This window comes from Staurois parvus, unplaced genomic scaffold (genome assembly GCF_062004578.1).
Source record: "Staurois parvus isolate SC_StPar_1 unplaced genomic scaffold, SC_StPar_1.0 ptg000084l, whole genome shotgun sequence".
NCBI classification, from domain to species: Eukaryota; Metazoa; Chordata; class Amphibia; order Anura; family Ranidae; genus Staurois; species Staurois parvus.
The window spans coordinates 866,317-881,820 of NW_028317880.1; the positions used below are offsets into that span (position 1 = coordinate 866,317).

Here is a 15,504-nt window from a genome sequence, read left to right on the forward strand (position 1 = left end):
AGGGTTAGTACGATGTCCTCATACAGAAATGGCAGAAATTGGTCCAAACTAAGGGGCCCTTGCCAGGTTTGGAGGGGACTATTGTATGGGAGCTGAGCATTGAGGTTGGAATCAGCTGAGCATTAGGAAGGCATTGTATAGTCCGGTCATGTGGGTGAGGTCTGTGTGTTTAAATATCTCATAGTATAGGTAGGTAAGCCTGTCGGGACCTGGTGCTTTGCCACTGTATAAGGTTTTTATGAACTGGTCTGTTTTTTCAATAGTTATGGAAGTATTGAGGTAGTCTACTGCTGTTACTGATAGATTCTGGATTCTTCACTGACAAAGGTAGGTCTAGATGTGAGGGGGTAGGTTGGGATCCTGCATATTAAATGTTGGCCCTTGCAAGATGTATAGGCAGTTATAGCATTATTCTATTTCAATAGTGTTTATTGGTTTTAACAAGTAATAAACAAGCAATAGGTCTGCTCATGCAGGGGCTAACAATGGTATTTGGAATAGGAATAGGCTTACATAAAGGCAAAGACAGCAAAACAAGGGCATTGGAAGTCAGACAAGGACTGACACAACAGCAGCAATGCAGCACACATTATGAGGTTCAAAGGGTAGAGGGCCAAGAGGGGCCTCCCCACAGCGGCAGGGAGTGTTTTAGCATTGTTCAAAAGCGGACATTACTTCATTACTTTAGTAAGGTCAAAATGTTCACAGCCCTGTTTGTCTTTGATGGAATGTGCAAACTTAGGTCAATACAACTATGGGGCTGTCAGAGGCGATTAAGACTTCCCCATTATGCCCGCCCTTTCGGCCCAGCTCCACCATTCATGTAAACCCTTACTACAATGTTGTTAAATTAAACAGATCCTTTGAATGGAGGATGGATGGAAGATTGATAGGTCCACCTGTTCAATTCATAGATCACATTTCATTCATAGAAGCTGTAGTATGTCTTCTATGAATGGAGTAGTTGGGTGGGCATAGTCAGGTTCTCTTCATGAGAGCCTGTTACAGCCCCTTGGTTTTATTAACCCTTGCTGTACCATCAGATTACGTTAGTGGTGGTGAGCATGGACAGAGGAAGATTTCAGCTAAAATAAGAGGCATCAACACAAGGGACACATCCTACTGACTGTACAGGTGAGACTCGAAAAATTAGAATATCGTGCAAAAGTTCATTTATTTCAGTAATGCAACTTAAAAGGTGAAACTAATATATGAGATAGACTCATTACATGCAAAGCAAGATAGTTCAAGCCATGATTTGACATAATTGTGATGATTATGGCTAGAGATGAGCGAATCGAACATGACGAAGTGGAATTCGATCCGAAGATTTGGAAAAATTCTATTCGCGACGAATCCGAAGATTAGCAAACTTCGGATGCGCGAATCGAATTTTCCCAAAAATGGCGGCGACATGTGTGGCGACGGAGAAAATGGACAGAGAAGATGGGGCGGGGATCACTGGGAAGGCGCGCAAACAAGGCGCGCTGACCCATAATGCATTCATGACATGTGATCGCATTAGCCAATCAGCAGCCAGCCAGCACTGTGTAATGGTGGAGCTATAAATCGCGGCCATCTTAGAATTCTCCATTAGCCTCCGGTCATTCAAGAGAGACAGACCTGTGTGTATTAAGGGACAGAGTTAGGGCCACAGAGACTTTAGGGCCACAGAATCGTTACTCAGGGACACAGAATCGTTACTCAGGGACACAGAATCGTTACTCAGGGACACAGTGTTCAGTGTTGTGCGCATTAAGCCAGACACCAAAGGGCAGCACAGACCTGTTATTACTCGCTCAAGCATGGCTGAACAAAACCAGTCTCTACCACAAATTGGACCCAGACCTGCCCAGGGTCTCGTAACTAGATTGCACGGAGGAGTAGAGTCCGTTATCGGAATTAAATAGACAAAACGCCACACCAAAAAGAGTGGCCATTTCCAACACTTATTCCAGAAAGAGGAACAACCCGTTTCATATACGGCCCGTAGACGTTTCACGTCTGCCACATTCAGTCGATTTAAGACGCAAGCTCCACTTCCTGTGGTCTCTGACCGTCGATATACCTTTAAGTGTCAGCTTTGAAGCTATATTCCCTCCGGAGCACTGACACTGGTGCCCTTCCGTCAACATGCCTTTAAGTTTCAGTTTTCAACCATATTCCCCACAGAAGCCAAACTCTTGGGTATCCCAGAAGCTGCTCAGCGGGTCAGGGCAATAAAGCTCTTGGTTCGCAGGTTGTTCCGTCTTATGGATGGAAGTACGACGGTATATGATCTTCTTCGCACCCACGGCATTACCTCATAAAATTTCTGCATTGCATCTGCAATCACAACGCTGACTTCCCGGATCGCCACTCAGCCATTGGACTCTTGATAGTCGTCTCCCCACACTGCTGCTGGGGGGACTTTTTAACCTAGGCCTGTGTATGGCCTTCAATTGAAGCTGCTTCCGCTCCGCCACTCTGCCATTGGACTCTTGATAGTCATCTCCCCACGCTGCTGCTGGGGGGACTTTTTAACATAGGCCTCTGTATGGCCTTTAATTGAAGCTGCTTACGCTCCGCCACTCTGCCATGGGCCTCTTGGGTATCCCAGAAGCTGCTCAGCGGGTCAGGGCAATAAAGCTCCCGGTTCGCAGGTTGTTCCGTCTTATGGATGGAAGTACGACGGTATATGATCTTCTTCGCACCCACGGCATCACCTCATAGAATCTCTGCATTGCATCTGCAATCACAACGCTGACTTCCCGGATCGCCACTCAGCCATTGGACTCTTGATAGTCGTCTCCCCACACTGCTGCTGGGGGGACTTTTTAACCTAGGCCTGTGTATGGCCTTCAATTGAAGCTGCTTCCGCTCCGCCACTCTGCCATTGGACTCTTGATAGTCGTCTCCCCACGCTGCTGCTGGGGGGACTTTTTAACCTAGGCCTGTGTATGGCCTTCAATTGAAGCTGCTTCTGCTCCGCCACTCTGCCATTGGACTCTTGATAGTCGTCTCCCCACACTGCTGCTGGGGGGACTTTTTAACATAGGCCTCTGTATGGCCTTCAATTTAAGCTGCTTACGCTTCGCCACTCTGCCATGGGCCCCTGTACCGCCTCCTCTTGCTGCTGCCAGGTCCAGAGTGTGTCATGGGTCCCTGTACGGCCTCCCATTGCTGCTGACTTCATCGCCAGACTCTGCCATGTGCCACTTTCAGGTCTCCTTACACTGTTGGTGGGTTCCATTTTGTGATAGGGTGCTGTATGGCCTTCCATTGCTGCTGCCTCCACCGCCACCCTGCGCCATGTGCCTCTGTCGTCTGCTCACACTGCTGACGGCTTCCGCTTTTTAACCGAGGCCTGTGTTTGGCTTCCAAATACTGCTGCATCCACCGCCACCCTGCGCCATGTGTCTCTGTCGTCTGCTCACGCTGCTGACGGCTTCCGCTTTTTAACCTAGGCCTGTGTATGGCTTCAGAATAATGCTGCCTACACCGCCACCCTGCGCCATGTGCCTCTGTCGTCTGCTCACGCTGCTGCCAGGTCCATACTGATTCATGGCCCCCTGTACCGGCTCCTCATGAACGTGGTTCAGCGGGTTTGCATCACTTAACGGCAAATCGTTGACAAACGCTGGGACGTTCAGTGTTGTGCGCATTAAGCCAGACACCAAAGGGCAGCACAGACCTGTTATTACTCGCTCAAGCATGGCTGAACAAAACCAGTCCCTACCACAAATTGGACCCAGACCTGCCCAGGGTCTCGTAAGTAGATTGCACGGAGGAGTAGAGTTCGTTATTGGAATTAACTGTGAGGGACTTTTAAACCTAGGCCTGTGTATGGCCTTCAATTGAAGCTGCTTCTGCTCCGCCACTCTGCCATTGGACTCTTGATAGTCGTCTCCCCACGCTGCTGCTGGGGGGACTTTTTAACATAGGCCTCTGTATGGCCTTCAATTTTAGCTGCTTACGCTCCGCCACTCTGCCATGGGCCCCTGTACCGCCTCCTCATGCTGCTGCCAGGCCCGTAATCTGCCATGGGCCCCCGTACCGACTCCTCATGCTGCTGCCAGGCCCGTAATCTGTCATGGGCCCCTGTACCGCCTCCTCATGCTGCTGCCAGGTCCAGAGTGTGTCATGGGTCCCTGTACGGCCTCCCATTGCTGCTGTCTCCTTCGCCACACTCTGCCATGTGCCACTTTCAGGTCTCCTCACACTGCTGGTGGGTTCCATTTTGTCATAGGGTGCTGTATGGCCTCCCATTGCTGCTGCCTCCACCGCCACACTGTGGCTCCACACTCTGGTTTTGGCCCCGTGACTGCCCAAATGAGTGAAGTGTGCGGTGATTTTAAGATCGACGGCACTCATCTGCATGTCATACTGACTGACAGTATTATTTCTCTTCCCCAGCAGACTCCAAGGGCATTTAAATTAAAGGTACAGTGTTCTGCACTAATATAAAGGCTCTCTGAAGCCTAGAAACACCCTTTTTATAAGTTAAATTCGCAGCGAATATATTCGGCTCGAAGCGAATTTATTCGGCGAATTCGGCGAATCAGCCGAACCGAATTTTTGAATAATTCGCTCATCTCTAATTATGGCTTACAGGTCATGAAAACCCCAAATCCACAATCTCAGAAAATTAGAATATTGTGAAAAGGTGCAATATTCTAGGCTCAAATTGTCCCACTCTAAGCAGCTAATTAAGCCATAACACCTGCAAAGGGTTCCTGAGCCTTTAAATGGTCTCTCAGTCTGGTTCAGTAGGAATCACAATCATGGGAAAGACTGCTGACCTGACAGTTGTGCAGAAAACCATCATTGACACCCTCCATAAGGAGGGAAAGCCTCAAAAGGTAATTGCAAAAGAAGTTGGATGTTCCCAAAGTGCTGTATCAAAGCACATTAATAGAAAGTTATGTGGAAGGGAAAAGTGTGGAAGAAAAAGGTGCACAAGCAGCAGGGATGATCGCAGCCTGGAGAGGATTGTCAGGAAAAGGCCATTTAAAAGTGTTGGGGGCTTTCAAAAGGAGTGGACTGAGGCTGGAGTCAGTGCATCAAGAGCCACCACGCACAGACGGACCCTGGACATGGGCTTCAAATGTCGTATTCCTCTTGTCAAGCCGCTCCTGAACAACAAAAAACGTCAGAAGCCTCTTACCTGGGCTAAAGAAAAACAGACCTGGTCTGTTGCTCAGTGGTCCAAAGTCCTCTTTTCTGATGAGAGCAACTTTTGCATCTCATTTGGAAACCAAGGAACCAGAGTATGGAGGAAGAATGGAGAGGCACACACTGCAAGATGCTTGAAGTCCAGTGTGAAGTTTCCACAGTCTGTGTTGATTTGGGGAGCCATGTCATCTGCTGGTGTTGGTCCACTGTGCTTCATTAAGTCCAGGGTCAACGCAGCCGTCTACCAGGAGATTTTGGAGCACTTCATGCTTCCTTCAGCAGATGAGCTTTATGGGGAGGCTCCAGCAGGACTTTGCGTCTGCCCACACCGCCAAAAGCACCAAAAGCTGGTTCAATGACCGTGGGATTACTGTGCTTGATTGGCCAGCAAACTTGCCTGACCTGAATACCATAGAGAATCTATGGGGCATTGCCTAGAGAAAGATGAGAGACATGAGACCGAACAATGCAGAAGAGCTGAAGGCTGCTATTGAAGCATCCTGGTCTTCAAGAACACCTCCGCAGTGCCACAGGCTGATAGCTTCCAAGTACTGAGTACATGCTTATACTTTTCAGAGGTCAGATATTGTTCTATGTACAATCCTTGTTTTATTGATTGCATGTAATATTCTAATTTTCTGAGATTGTGGATTTGGGGTTTTCATGAGCTCTAAGCCATAATCATCACAATTATGACAAATCACGCCTTGTACTATCGTGCTTTGCATGTAATGAGTCTATCTCATATATTAGTTTCACCTTTTAAGTTGCATTACTGAAATAAATGAACTTTTGGACAATATTTTAATTTTTCGAGTTTCACCTGTAAGTTATGTACCTTGTGCTGAATTTTCTGTTTTTGTTTTTGGCTGCACTTAGGCTATAAGCTTACAGGCAAGCAAGGTATGGGCTTTATAACTCCTTCATAAACGTTTTGGCAGATAGTCAGCATCATCATTTTGGATATGTCTAATTGTTGGATTTGGAACCTGACATGGGTTAGGTGACAAAGATTGGAAAGAGAGGTCTATGTTGTTGTTGTTATGAACAGAGTGGAAACAGGTTAGAGCATCTGTTAGGTTTGTATTGCTGTCTGTGTTCCCCATATGGGAATGCCAAACCTGTTTAAAGCGAACAAGAGGCTATCAACACAGACCCTTATAATGTATATACTGTATAATGTTTTTATTGCTGTGTGTGCCTTCCTGTCTCAGTGACAACTGCCCCCTCCCTTCTTTGTCTCATGCTCTGAAAGACAGGAAGTAAGGCAAAATCTTCTAAATGGGGTCAAAGACAGGACTAAAATCCTGATAGAAACTGTAACTATTCCCCAATCTAAACTATATTAGAAAATGTCTATAGTTAGTTTTAAGCTGTTTATTTAGAGTTACTAATATACTCTGCAGTTTAGGTCACTTACCTTTGCAGTCTATAGGCTGTTTCCTGTCACCATTAATGAATAGTTTGAATGTTGGGAATTCTTGGATTTTAAATTCCTTCCCAAGATCCTTTTCCTGTGTGATATCAACCTGGCCAAATTTAACTTCAGATTTGTCTTTCCCGAGCTGTCCAGCAGCTATTGAGAACTCTTCTTTCACTGCCTGTGATGGTGCAGACAAAGCGATGTCTAGAATAAAATCAGCAAACAATTATTAAAACAAATATTTTAAATATTACGTGGATATTATCTGTTGTACAAAGTCCTGAGCCATATGTACGATTCTTTCAATTCTGAGTCAAGCAGTTTTAATGAACAACTTCTACTTTTGGTCCAGTTGTCTGTATAGTACGTCTGTCCCCGTAGAGATAAATTGGTTGTAGCGAACAAAAAGGAGCCAGCTGGGTCCATGTTGGTGATAAGCTGATGGTAAGTATAAACTTGGACTGTCTGTATTCATAGTGGTGGGGGCTTCATTAAAGAGCATCTAAAACCAAAGATGAAATTATCCTTAAGAGCACCTGCTAGGGCTAATAGTGCAAGATCACTACTGAATTACAAAGTGCAGTCACACATGACCATGAGATTTCTGTTTGGTAGTTAGAGCATCTAAAAGTAAATTCTTACCAGTTGCTAGAAGTGTAAGTAAGCATATAAAAATCATATTGTTAATTTAGTCTGTGAAGACTGACAGGAAGGAACAGTAAATCTAGTTACTGTGCAACACTTGTAGGTAGAAAATAAAGTCTGTATCTACTAGGGAACAGGTTTGCAAATATACTGCTTTCCTTCCCCATACAACTTAATATGAAGACAAAAGCAGCACAAAGCAACATAAAAGCAAGTTCAAATGAAAATAAAAACACCTCAGAAGCAAGTTAAAATAAAGCAACTCATAAACAAGGCATTTTCCATTAAAATCATATTATGCTTAATTTGGATCTGAGTCTGATGCCCTTTGCACAAGCTCTCAATGTACAGTTATGTATGTCTCCATTTGTTATATCTATATATTTATTTCTGTCTACACATGCATTTGCAAATTTGAGGAATTTATTTCCATTTCTATTGAGTGGTCACTGGAGGGGTAAAGCAGAGAGCCAGTGGGGGGAAAACTGAATGATCATTGGTGTTTGATTGCTCAGTTCTCAGTGCAGAGCCGGTGGGCAACAGATGCAGCATCACATAGGTGTGTATAAATGTTATTTTTTTTTTGTAAAGCCCATACTTATCTTTTAAAGTGTTACTAAATCCATTGCCTTGTATTCACTATATCCAGTCTTCCACAGTACATACAACATGGAAATGCAATTATTTTAGTAAATATTAACTGCTAAATACCTTTTCTCATCAGCAATATATAGCGGCTTTGTGACTTCTATCAATGTTAAGCCAAGCACTGGCTACAGCTTGTAGGAGGAGTTTTCATTCTCCTCTGACTGTCCTATGAGGCTTGAGAATAAACAGGTGGCGCACACACCTAGTGCATTATCCAAGGTTTATTCAAAGGTATAAAGGATAAAAACATACTCACAGACAAAGCATGTATCTAAAAAGTATTTGCATAATGAAGATGGCCACAACGGCAGGCAAGGTGTTCCAACTGTCAGTGCGGTCAAATGACTGACGCGTTTCGGGGATGAATCCCTTTCCTCAGAGCTACTGACCAGCCTCTTGTGCAGATGTGTAGTGGATGGATGCTGGGAGCCTTGCTAGTGATGCCTCACCAATGCACTAGGTGTGTGCGCCACCTGTTTATTCTCTATCCAGTGGCTTATCTCCCCGTCTGAGGAGGGCTGCACCCCTGAAGCATTTCCTTTGGTTGTCGCTGTCCTGGTTCCCTTGGCTTCCCTTTGGCTGTACATTTCCTGAGGCGCTGGAGAGTACATACAATGTCCTATGAGGCTGCATAACCCTTGACCACCTGTCTGGACAGAACTGGATATTATTCCAGGGTATTTGGGATAATTTACCATTGAGAATTATAATTGGACTTTTTATTATTTTTAATGTTTTTTGTATATGATTTTCAAAAAGTTTTTTCACTTTCTTATTTTTTTATTTATTTTTCACTTTATAATTTTTTATAATTTCTGTCCATGTGCATATATCCTCATTTATTATTTAATAATTTTTTTGTTGTTTATGTTATTTATGGTAATAATTGAGAGAGAACAACACATATGAGTTTAAATAATTTTTTATATATTTATTTTTAAGAAAAACAATGTATAGAGCGCGGCACCTAATTTATTTACTTTTGTCTGGACAGCGCTGATTTCCCCTGTGCTGATTACATGCACCCTCCTCCCCCAAAAAAATCCTCTCTAGCAATACACACCAAACAGAGCATGTGAAGACTTGCCACTACTGCTGTAACTATGGCAGATGGATTGGGGACAGGAAAAGAAAGGAAGGATCAGAGAAGACAGGATCAAACAGCCTTTTTACACAATGCAGAGGATTAACCCATTAGGTTCCACAGTGAGTATACCAAGCATGCTTTACTGCATATAAAGACTGATTTTACTGTTGTGGATTTAGTAACACTTTAAGTCAACCTTATTTAGGGTTTACCAAGAAACATGGTCACAGTGAACAGTCAGTATGGATGCCTTTATAATTATTTTTGCAAAAGGCAGAATATGCCTTTATTGCCCCCTTCTGAATTCTTGATGAGAATGAAGAACATTACATAGGCACAAAGCCATATTACTTGCATGAAACTAAGCTAGGCTATTACATGAAAAGGAGGTTTCAGAGTGAGGGGAATTTTCTGCACAGAGCTTCTGAATGTCATAAAACATCATCGTTGATTAAACCCATTAGTTTTCATCAAAAGGAAAAAGGCCACAAACACCCTTCTCCTCCACCACATCAGACCAGGGAAAATTTAAGGCACTACTTTTTTACCTGAAGTCTCCAATTATTAAAGCAGCTGGATTGAGTTATGAGCTCATGACTATTGTCAATGGTGTAACAATAGACATAGGGGCTCTCAGAGTTGCTATATGGCTTCAAGGTGGAAGGGGGCTCCATGGGGTGGGGTCCTGGGATAATTTAAACATTTAAAATCTGTGTGAATGTGAGTATAACACATATCTACTACTGTATTAATAAAGTGTATGTTACCCTAACATTTCATATTTGTGATATGTGTCTGTGTTACTAAGTACTTGTATGAAAAACTATCCTGTTTTTTTTTTTGTATTGTTTCCTTTGTGTGAAATATCTGGTGATCATGCTAGTCCCCTCTTTCCTATGGTAAACTGGCCACACAGCAAATGTAAGCTAATCTATCCCAGTGTGGTGGTCAATTTTCTTCTTTGCATTCTACTTGAGAGCACAGCCTGCCTGTACTCCAATGGTTAGACATGTGCTGACACACCTCCCCTGCTCAATTCCTCACTGTGAAGATCAGTGTACTGCTGCTTCTCTGCCTCCTGCTGACACCACCCCCCACCGTCCAGCTCCTTACAGTGTATTTCTGTCTCTGCATTTGAGACTGGACTGTGTCTGTGCTCTGTTCAAGCTGCTGTTGCCATGCCCTTCCATCATCACAAGGAGTCTCCACGCCCACTTCTTATGCAGCTATGAATAGAGGTCATGTTATTATTATTATTATTATACAGGATTTATATAGCACCAACAGTTTGCACAGCACTTTACAAAATAAAATGGGGGACAATACAGCAACAATACAGTTCAATACAAGAGGGTTAGGAGGACCCTGCTCCTTGGAGCTTACAATCTAATAGGAAAGGGCTGGTGGTACAAAAGGTAATAACTGTGGGGGATGGACTGGAAGAAGGAATAGAAGATTCGGTTATTAGCTGAAGGCAGGATGGACTTCCCTGAAGAGATAAGTTTTCAGAGATCGCCTAAAAGTGGGCAGAGTAGGCGATAGTCTGATAGATTGAGGTAGAGAGTTCCAGAGGATGAGGGAGGCTCTGGACAAGTCCTGGAGACGAGCATGGAAGGAGAAGACAAGGGAGCTAGAGAGTAGGAGGTCGTGGGAGGAGCGGAAAGGACAGTTTGGGTGATATTTGGAGACAAGATTGGTGATGTAATTTTAGTTGTAAATGGCTTTATATGGTATTGTTAATGTTAATGTTTTGAATTTTATTCTTTGGGCAATGGGAAGTCAGTGGAGGGATTGGCAGAGAGGGGTGGCAGATATGGAACGGTTAGTAAGGTGGATGAGTCTGGTAGCAATCATGAAAGACTGAAGTGGGGATAGCCTGGGATGAGGCATGTAATTAGTTATAAAAAAATAAAGAAAAAAATGTTTATAATGTTTTTTATTTATGTATGCAGATGTTTTATTATTATTATATAATTATTATACAGTATTTATAAAGCGCCCATAGTTCGCTCAGCGCTGTACATTACAAAGGGGGACAGAACATGTGACAAAACAATACCAATACAATGCAAAACATGAGGGGATCGAGGGCCCTGCTCTTTCGAGCTTACAATCTAGGAGGGAGGGGATGGTGGCACAGGAGGAGATAGCTGTGGGGGATGGAGTGGTAGGAAGAGTGGAGGAGGTCGGCAAGTTAGCAGGGGGTGGGGTAGGCTTCCCTGAAGAGATGGGTTTTCAGGGTGCGCCTAAAGGAGAGGAGAGTAGGTGATAATCTGATGGGTTGGGGCAGGGAGTTCCAGAGGATGGGTGACACCCTGGAGAAGTCCTGGAGGCGGGCATGGGAGGAGGAGACCAGGGAACTAGAGAGAAGGAGGTCTTGTGAGGAGCGGAGTGTGCGTGCTGGGCGGTACTTGGATATTAGGTCAGTGATGTAGTTCGGGGCAGTATGGTGGACTGCTTTGTACGTGAGCGTTAGGATTTTGAATTTGATCCGTTGCGCAATCGGAAGCCAGTGGAGGGATTGGCAGAGGGGGGTGGTGGAGATGGAGTGGTTGGAAAGGTGAATGAGTCTGGCAGCCGTATTCAGGATCGACTGAAGCGGGGATAGCCAGCGGCGAGGCAGGCCAGTGAGGAGGGAGTTGCAGTAGTCGAGTCGTGATATGATGAGGGAGTGGATGAGCTGTTTAGTGGTTTCTGGAGTTAGGAACGTGCGGATTTTGGCGATGTTGCGGAGGTCGAGTCTGCACGAGTTTGTTAAAGATTGGACTTGGGTCTGGAAGGATAGGTTGGAGTCCATAATGACACCAAGTATTCTGGCCTGCGGGGCAGGTTTGATGGTAGCGTTGTTGGATGTGATAGAGAAGTCAATGGGGGGTGGTGTCCGGGCTGGGGGGAAGACAAGAAACTCGGTTTTGGAGAGGTTCAGTTTAAGGAAGTGGAGCGACATCCAGTCTGATATGTCGCTCAGCAGGTGTGTGATTTGGGCGGAGATCGAGGGGGTGAGGTGGGGGGTTGAGAGATAGATTTGTGTGTCGTCGGCATAGAGGTGGGAGTTGAAGCCGTGAGAGTGTATGAGTTGGCCAAGGGAGGAGGTGTAGATGGAGAAGAGAAGGGGCCCGAGGACAGAGCCTTCAGGGACCCCAACAGAGAGGGGGAGTGAGAGGGAGGTGGTAGCATTATAGCTAACGCTGAAAGAGCGTTGTGACAGGTAGGATGAGAGCCAGGAAAGAGCAGAATCTCTGAGGCTGAGGGAGTGTAGTTTTTTGAGGAGGAGGGGGTGGTCGACTGTGTCGAAGGCCGCAGAGAGGTCAAGGAGTAGGAGCACTGAATAGTGGCCATTAGCTTTGGCGGTTAGCAGGTCGTTGGAGAGTTTGAGTAAGGCAGTTTCGGTAGAGTGTAGGGGACGGAAGCCGGACTGTAGGGGATCGAGGAGGTTGTTGTCGTTGAGGTGAGAGCATAGACAGGTGTAGACTAGGCGCTCGAGGAGTTTAGATGTAAATGGGAGCAGGGAGATGGGTCTGAGGTTGTCCGGGTCATTGGGGTCCAGGGAGGGCTTTTTAAGTATGGGGGTGATGTGTGCATGTTTCAGAGGGGAGGGGAAAGTGCCGGAGGAGAGGGAGAGATTGAAGATGTGGGTGAAGGAGCGTAGGATGGAGGGGGAGGGAGGTCGTAGGAGTTGTGAGGGGATAGGGTCGAGGGGGCAGGTGGTGAGGCGGGCATCAGAGAGGATCTTGGAGACTTCCTCGATGGTAGTAAGGTCAAAGGTGCGGAGTGTTGGGGGAGCTTCAGTATGAGGAATGTAGGGTGGGGTGGAAGAGGAGGTCAGAGCAGTGGTGGGGCCATGGGAGAGGGGTGATGAGGGGGTAGCTGAGTGAGGGGGAAGGGGGTTGGAGGGAGTTTGAGCAGCGACGAAGTCCCTGCGGGTTATGTCGAGGGGGAGGGGGGATGAGGGGGTAGCTGTGTGAGAGGGGACGGGTTGAGAGGGCGTGTGAGTTGCGGCAATGTCCTTGCGAATTGTGTCAATCTTGTTTTTGAAGTGATTGGCAATCTCAAGGGCAGTGAGTGAGGTGCTGGGTGGAGGTGGGGGTGGCGAGAGTAGAGAGTTGAAGGTGGAGAAGAGTCGGCGAGGATTGGAGGAGAGGGCCTTGATGAGGGTCAGGAAGTAGGCTTGTTTGGCAGCATGGAGGGAGGAGGTGTAGGTGTGGAAGGCAGATTTGTAGCGGGTGAAGGCTTGTTGGGATTTGGTTTTGCGCCATAGTCACTCCAGGGCACGACTGTGTCGTTTGAGGGTTTTGGTGTGATCAGTCTGCCAGGGCTGGAGCGGTCGGGATCTGATGTTGCGTGTGGTTAAAGGCGCTAGTGAGTCAAGGGCTGTTGAGAGCGCGTTGTTATAGGCGGTCATAGCCAAGTCGGGGCAGGACAGGGGGAGGATGCGGTCGTGGAGTTGATCAGCTGCAGAGTGGAGGGAGGCAGGGTTAAGGTTGCGGAGGTTACGGCTGGTAGTAGTGTGACATTTGGAGGGGTATGCGTTGGAGGACGAGGAGATAGAGAAGGTAATCAGGTTGTGGTCAGAGAGAGGGAAGGGGGTGTTAGTGAGGTTGTGGGGAGAGCAGCGGTTGGAGAAGACAAGATCAAGGATATTACCGTCAGAGTGGGTGGTGGATTGTATGCACTGTGCAAGTGCAAAGGAGGAGGTTAAGTGAAGGAGATGGGATGTGTCCGGGTTGTCGAGGTTGACAGGGATGTTGAAATCCCCAAGGATGATGGTGGGTAGCTCAGAGGAGAGGAAGAAGGGTAGCCAGGAGGAGAAGTCATCCAGGAAGCGGGGTATGGATCCAGGAGGCCGGTATATCACAGCAATCTTCAGGGAGGTTGGGGAGAATAGTCGGACGCAGTGGGCCTCGAAGGAGGAGAAGGATAGGGAGGGGGGTTTGGGAGGACTCGGAAGGTGCTCTGCGGTGACAGGAGCAGACCAACCCCACCACCTTTACGACCGTTGGGCCTGGGTGAGTGGGTCCAGGTGAGACCTCCGTAGGAGAGTGCAGCAGGGGAGGTAGAGTCAGTGGGCTGGATCCAGGTTTCCGTAATCGCCAGGAGGTTGAGGGAGTAGGAAACAAAGAGGTTGTGGATGGCGGTAAGCTTGTTGCACACCGATCGGGCGTTCAGGAGTGCACATGAAAACGGGGGGCAGATACTAAGTTGCGGGGGTTGCGGCAGGATGTGGAGGCAGGAGGGTGTTGTGAGGGAGGTGGTGGAGGGCCAGGATTCGGGGAGATGTCCCCCGCGGTTATGAGGAGGAGAAGGGGTGAGAAAGGTGGCATGGGAGCTGGATGTGCAGGAGCGTGAGAAACTACTAGTGGAGGTGTTTGGGTCAGTGGGAGAGTGGAGTAATAGGAGGAGGTGGTGGGTGCCGTAGGGGGGTGAAGGAAGCAGTGAGGCATTTCTATTGTAAACTGAATGGGTTGTTTTACAAGATAAAGGTTAACATATTCTTTAACCACCTAAATACTGGACACTTTCACCCCCTTCCTGACCAGGCCAATTTTCAGCTTTCAGAACTGTCACACTTTGAATGACAATTATTCAGTCATGCAACACTGTACCCAAATGAATTTTTTTTAAGACAAATAGAGCATTCTTTTGGTGGTTTTTAATAACCACTGTGTTTTTTACTGTTTTCTATATAAATGAAAAACATTTAAAAAAATGCATTTTTCTAAGTTTCTGTTATAACATTTTGCAAATAAATAATCATTCTTCATAAAAGTTAGTCCAAATTTTAGTCCAAATTTTAATCTGCTATATTTCTTTGGTAAAAATAACCCAAATCAGTGTATATTATTTAGTCTGTGTGAACGATATAGAATCTACATTCTACAAGCTATGGTACATATATATGAAAATCAATCAATCCTGATATACTGACTGCCTATCTCATTCCCTGATGTCCTAAAATGTAAAGCCAGTACAAATCCTCCCCAGATTAGCCCTTTTTGGAAAGTAGACATCCCAAGGAATTTGGTAAAAGGCATTGTATTTTATCCACAAAATTTTCATTCTAACAACTTATTTCTTACACACGGCATAGGCATAGTTGCAATTACATCCCAAAACACATTTTGTCACTCCTCCCAAGTAATGGGATACCACATAGTTACATAGTTAGTCTGGCTGAAAAAAGACAAAAGTCCATCCAGTTCAACCATTAAAATAAAAAAAAAGTTATAATCCTATACCCACAGTTGATGAAGAGGAAGGGAAAAAACTCAGCAAAGCATGATCCAATTTGCTCTTTTTTTTTTTGCAGTAGTTGATGATTTTACAGTACATGATTTTACATTTACCCAGTAATTATAATTCATGAAGTGTCGTTTTACCTCCAATACTGCTGCTTTCAACACTAGCTGCTTTTAACAGAGTAGCTGCTTTCAACACAGCAGCTGCTTTCTACACAGTAGCTGCTCTTTACACATGTGTGACTGGTCCACATAAGTACATTTTGGCGCCAACCCTGTCACATACACCTGTATTTGTACGGGTTGTATGT

General features: G+C 45.7%; 1 protein-coding gene across 1 annotated transcript in view; it reads right to left on the minus strand.

The window, feature by feature from the left end:
• Positions 1–15,504, minus strand: part of PDILT (protein disulfide isomerase like, testis expressed) — a 57,441-nt gene that overhangs the window by 30,147 nt on the left and 11,790 nt on the right. The window contains exon 2 of the mRNA XM_089669936.1: positions 6,575–6,781. Coding sequence (XP_089526062.1) covers positions 6,575–6,781 — 207 coding nt within the window. The remainder of the gene's footprint in view (positions 1–6,574; positions 6,782–15,504) is intronic.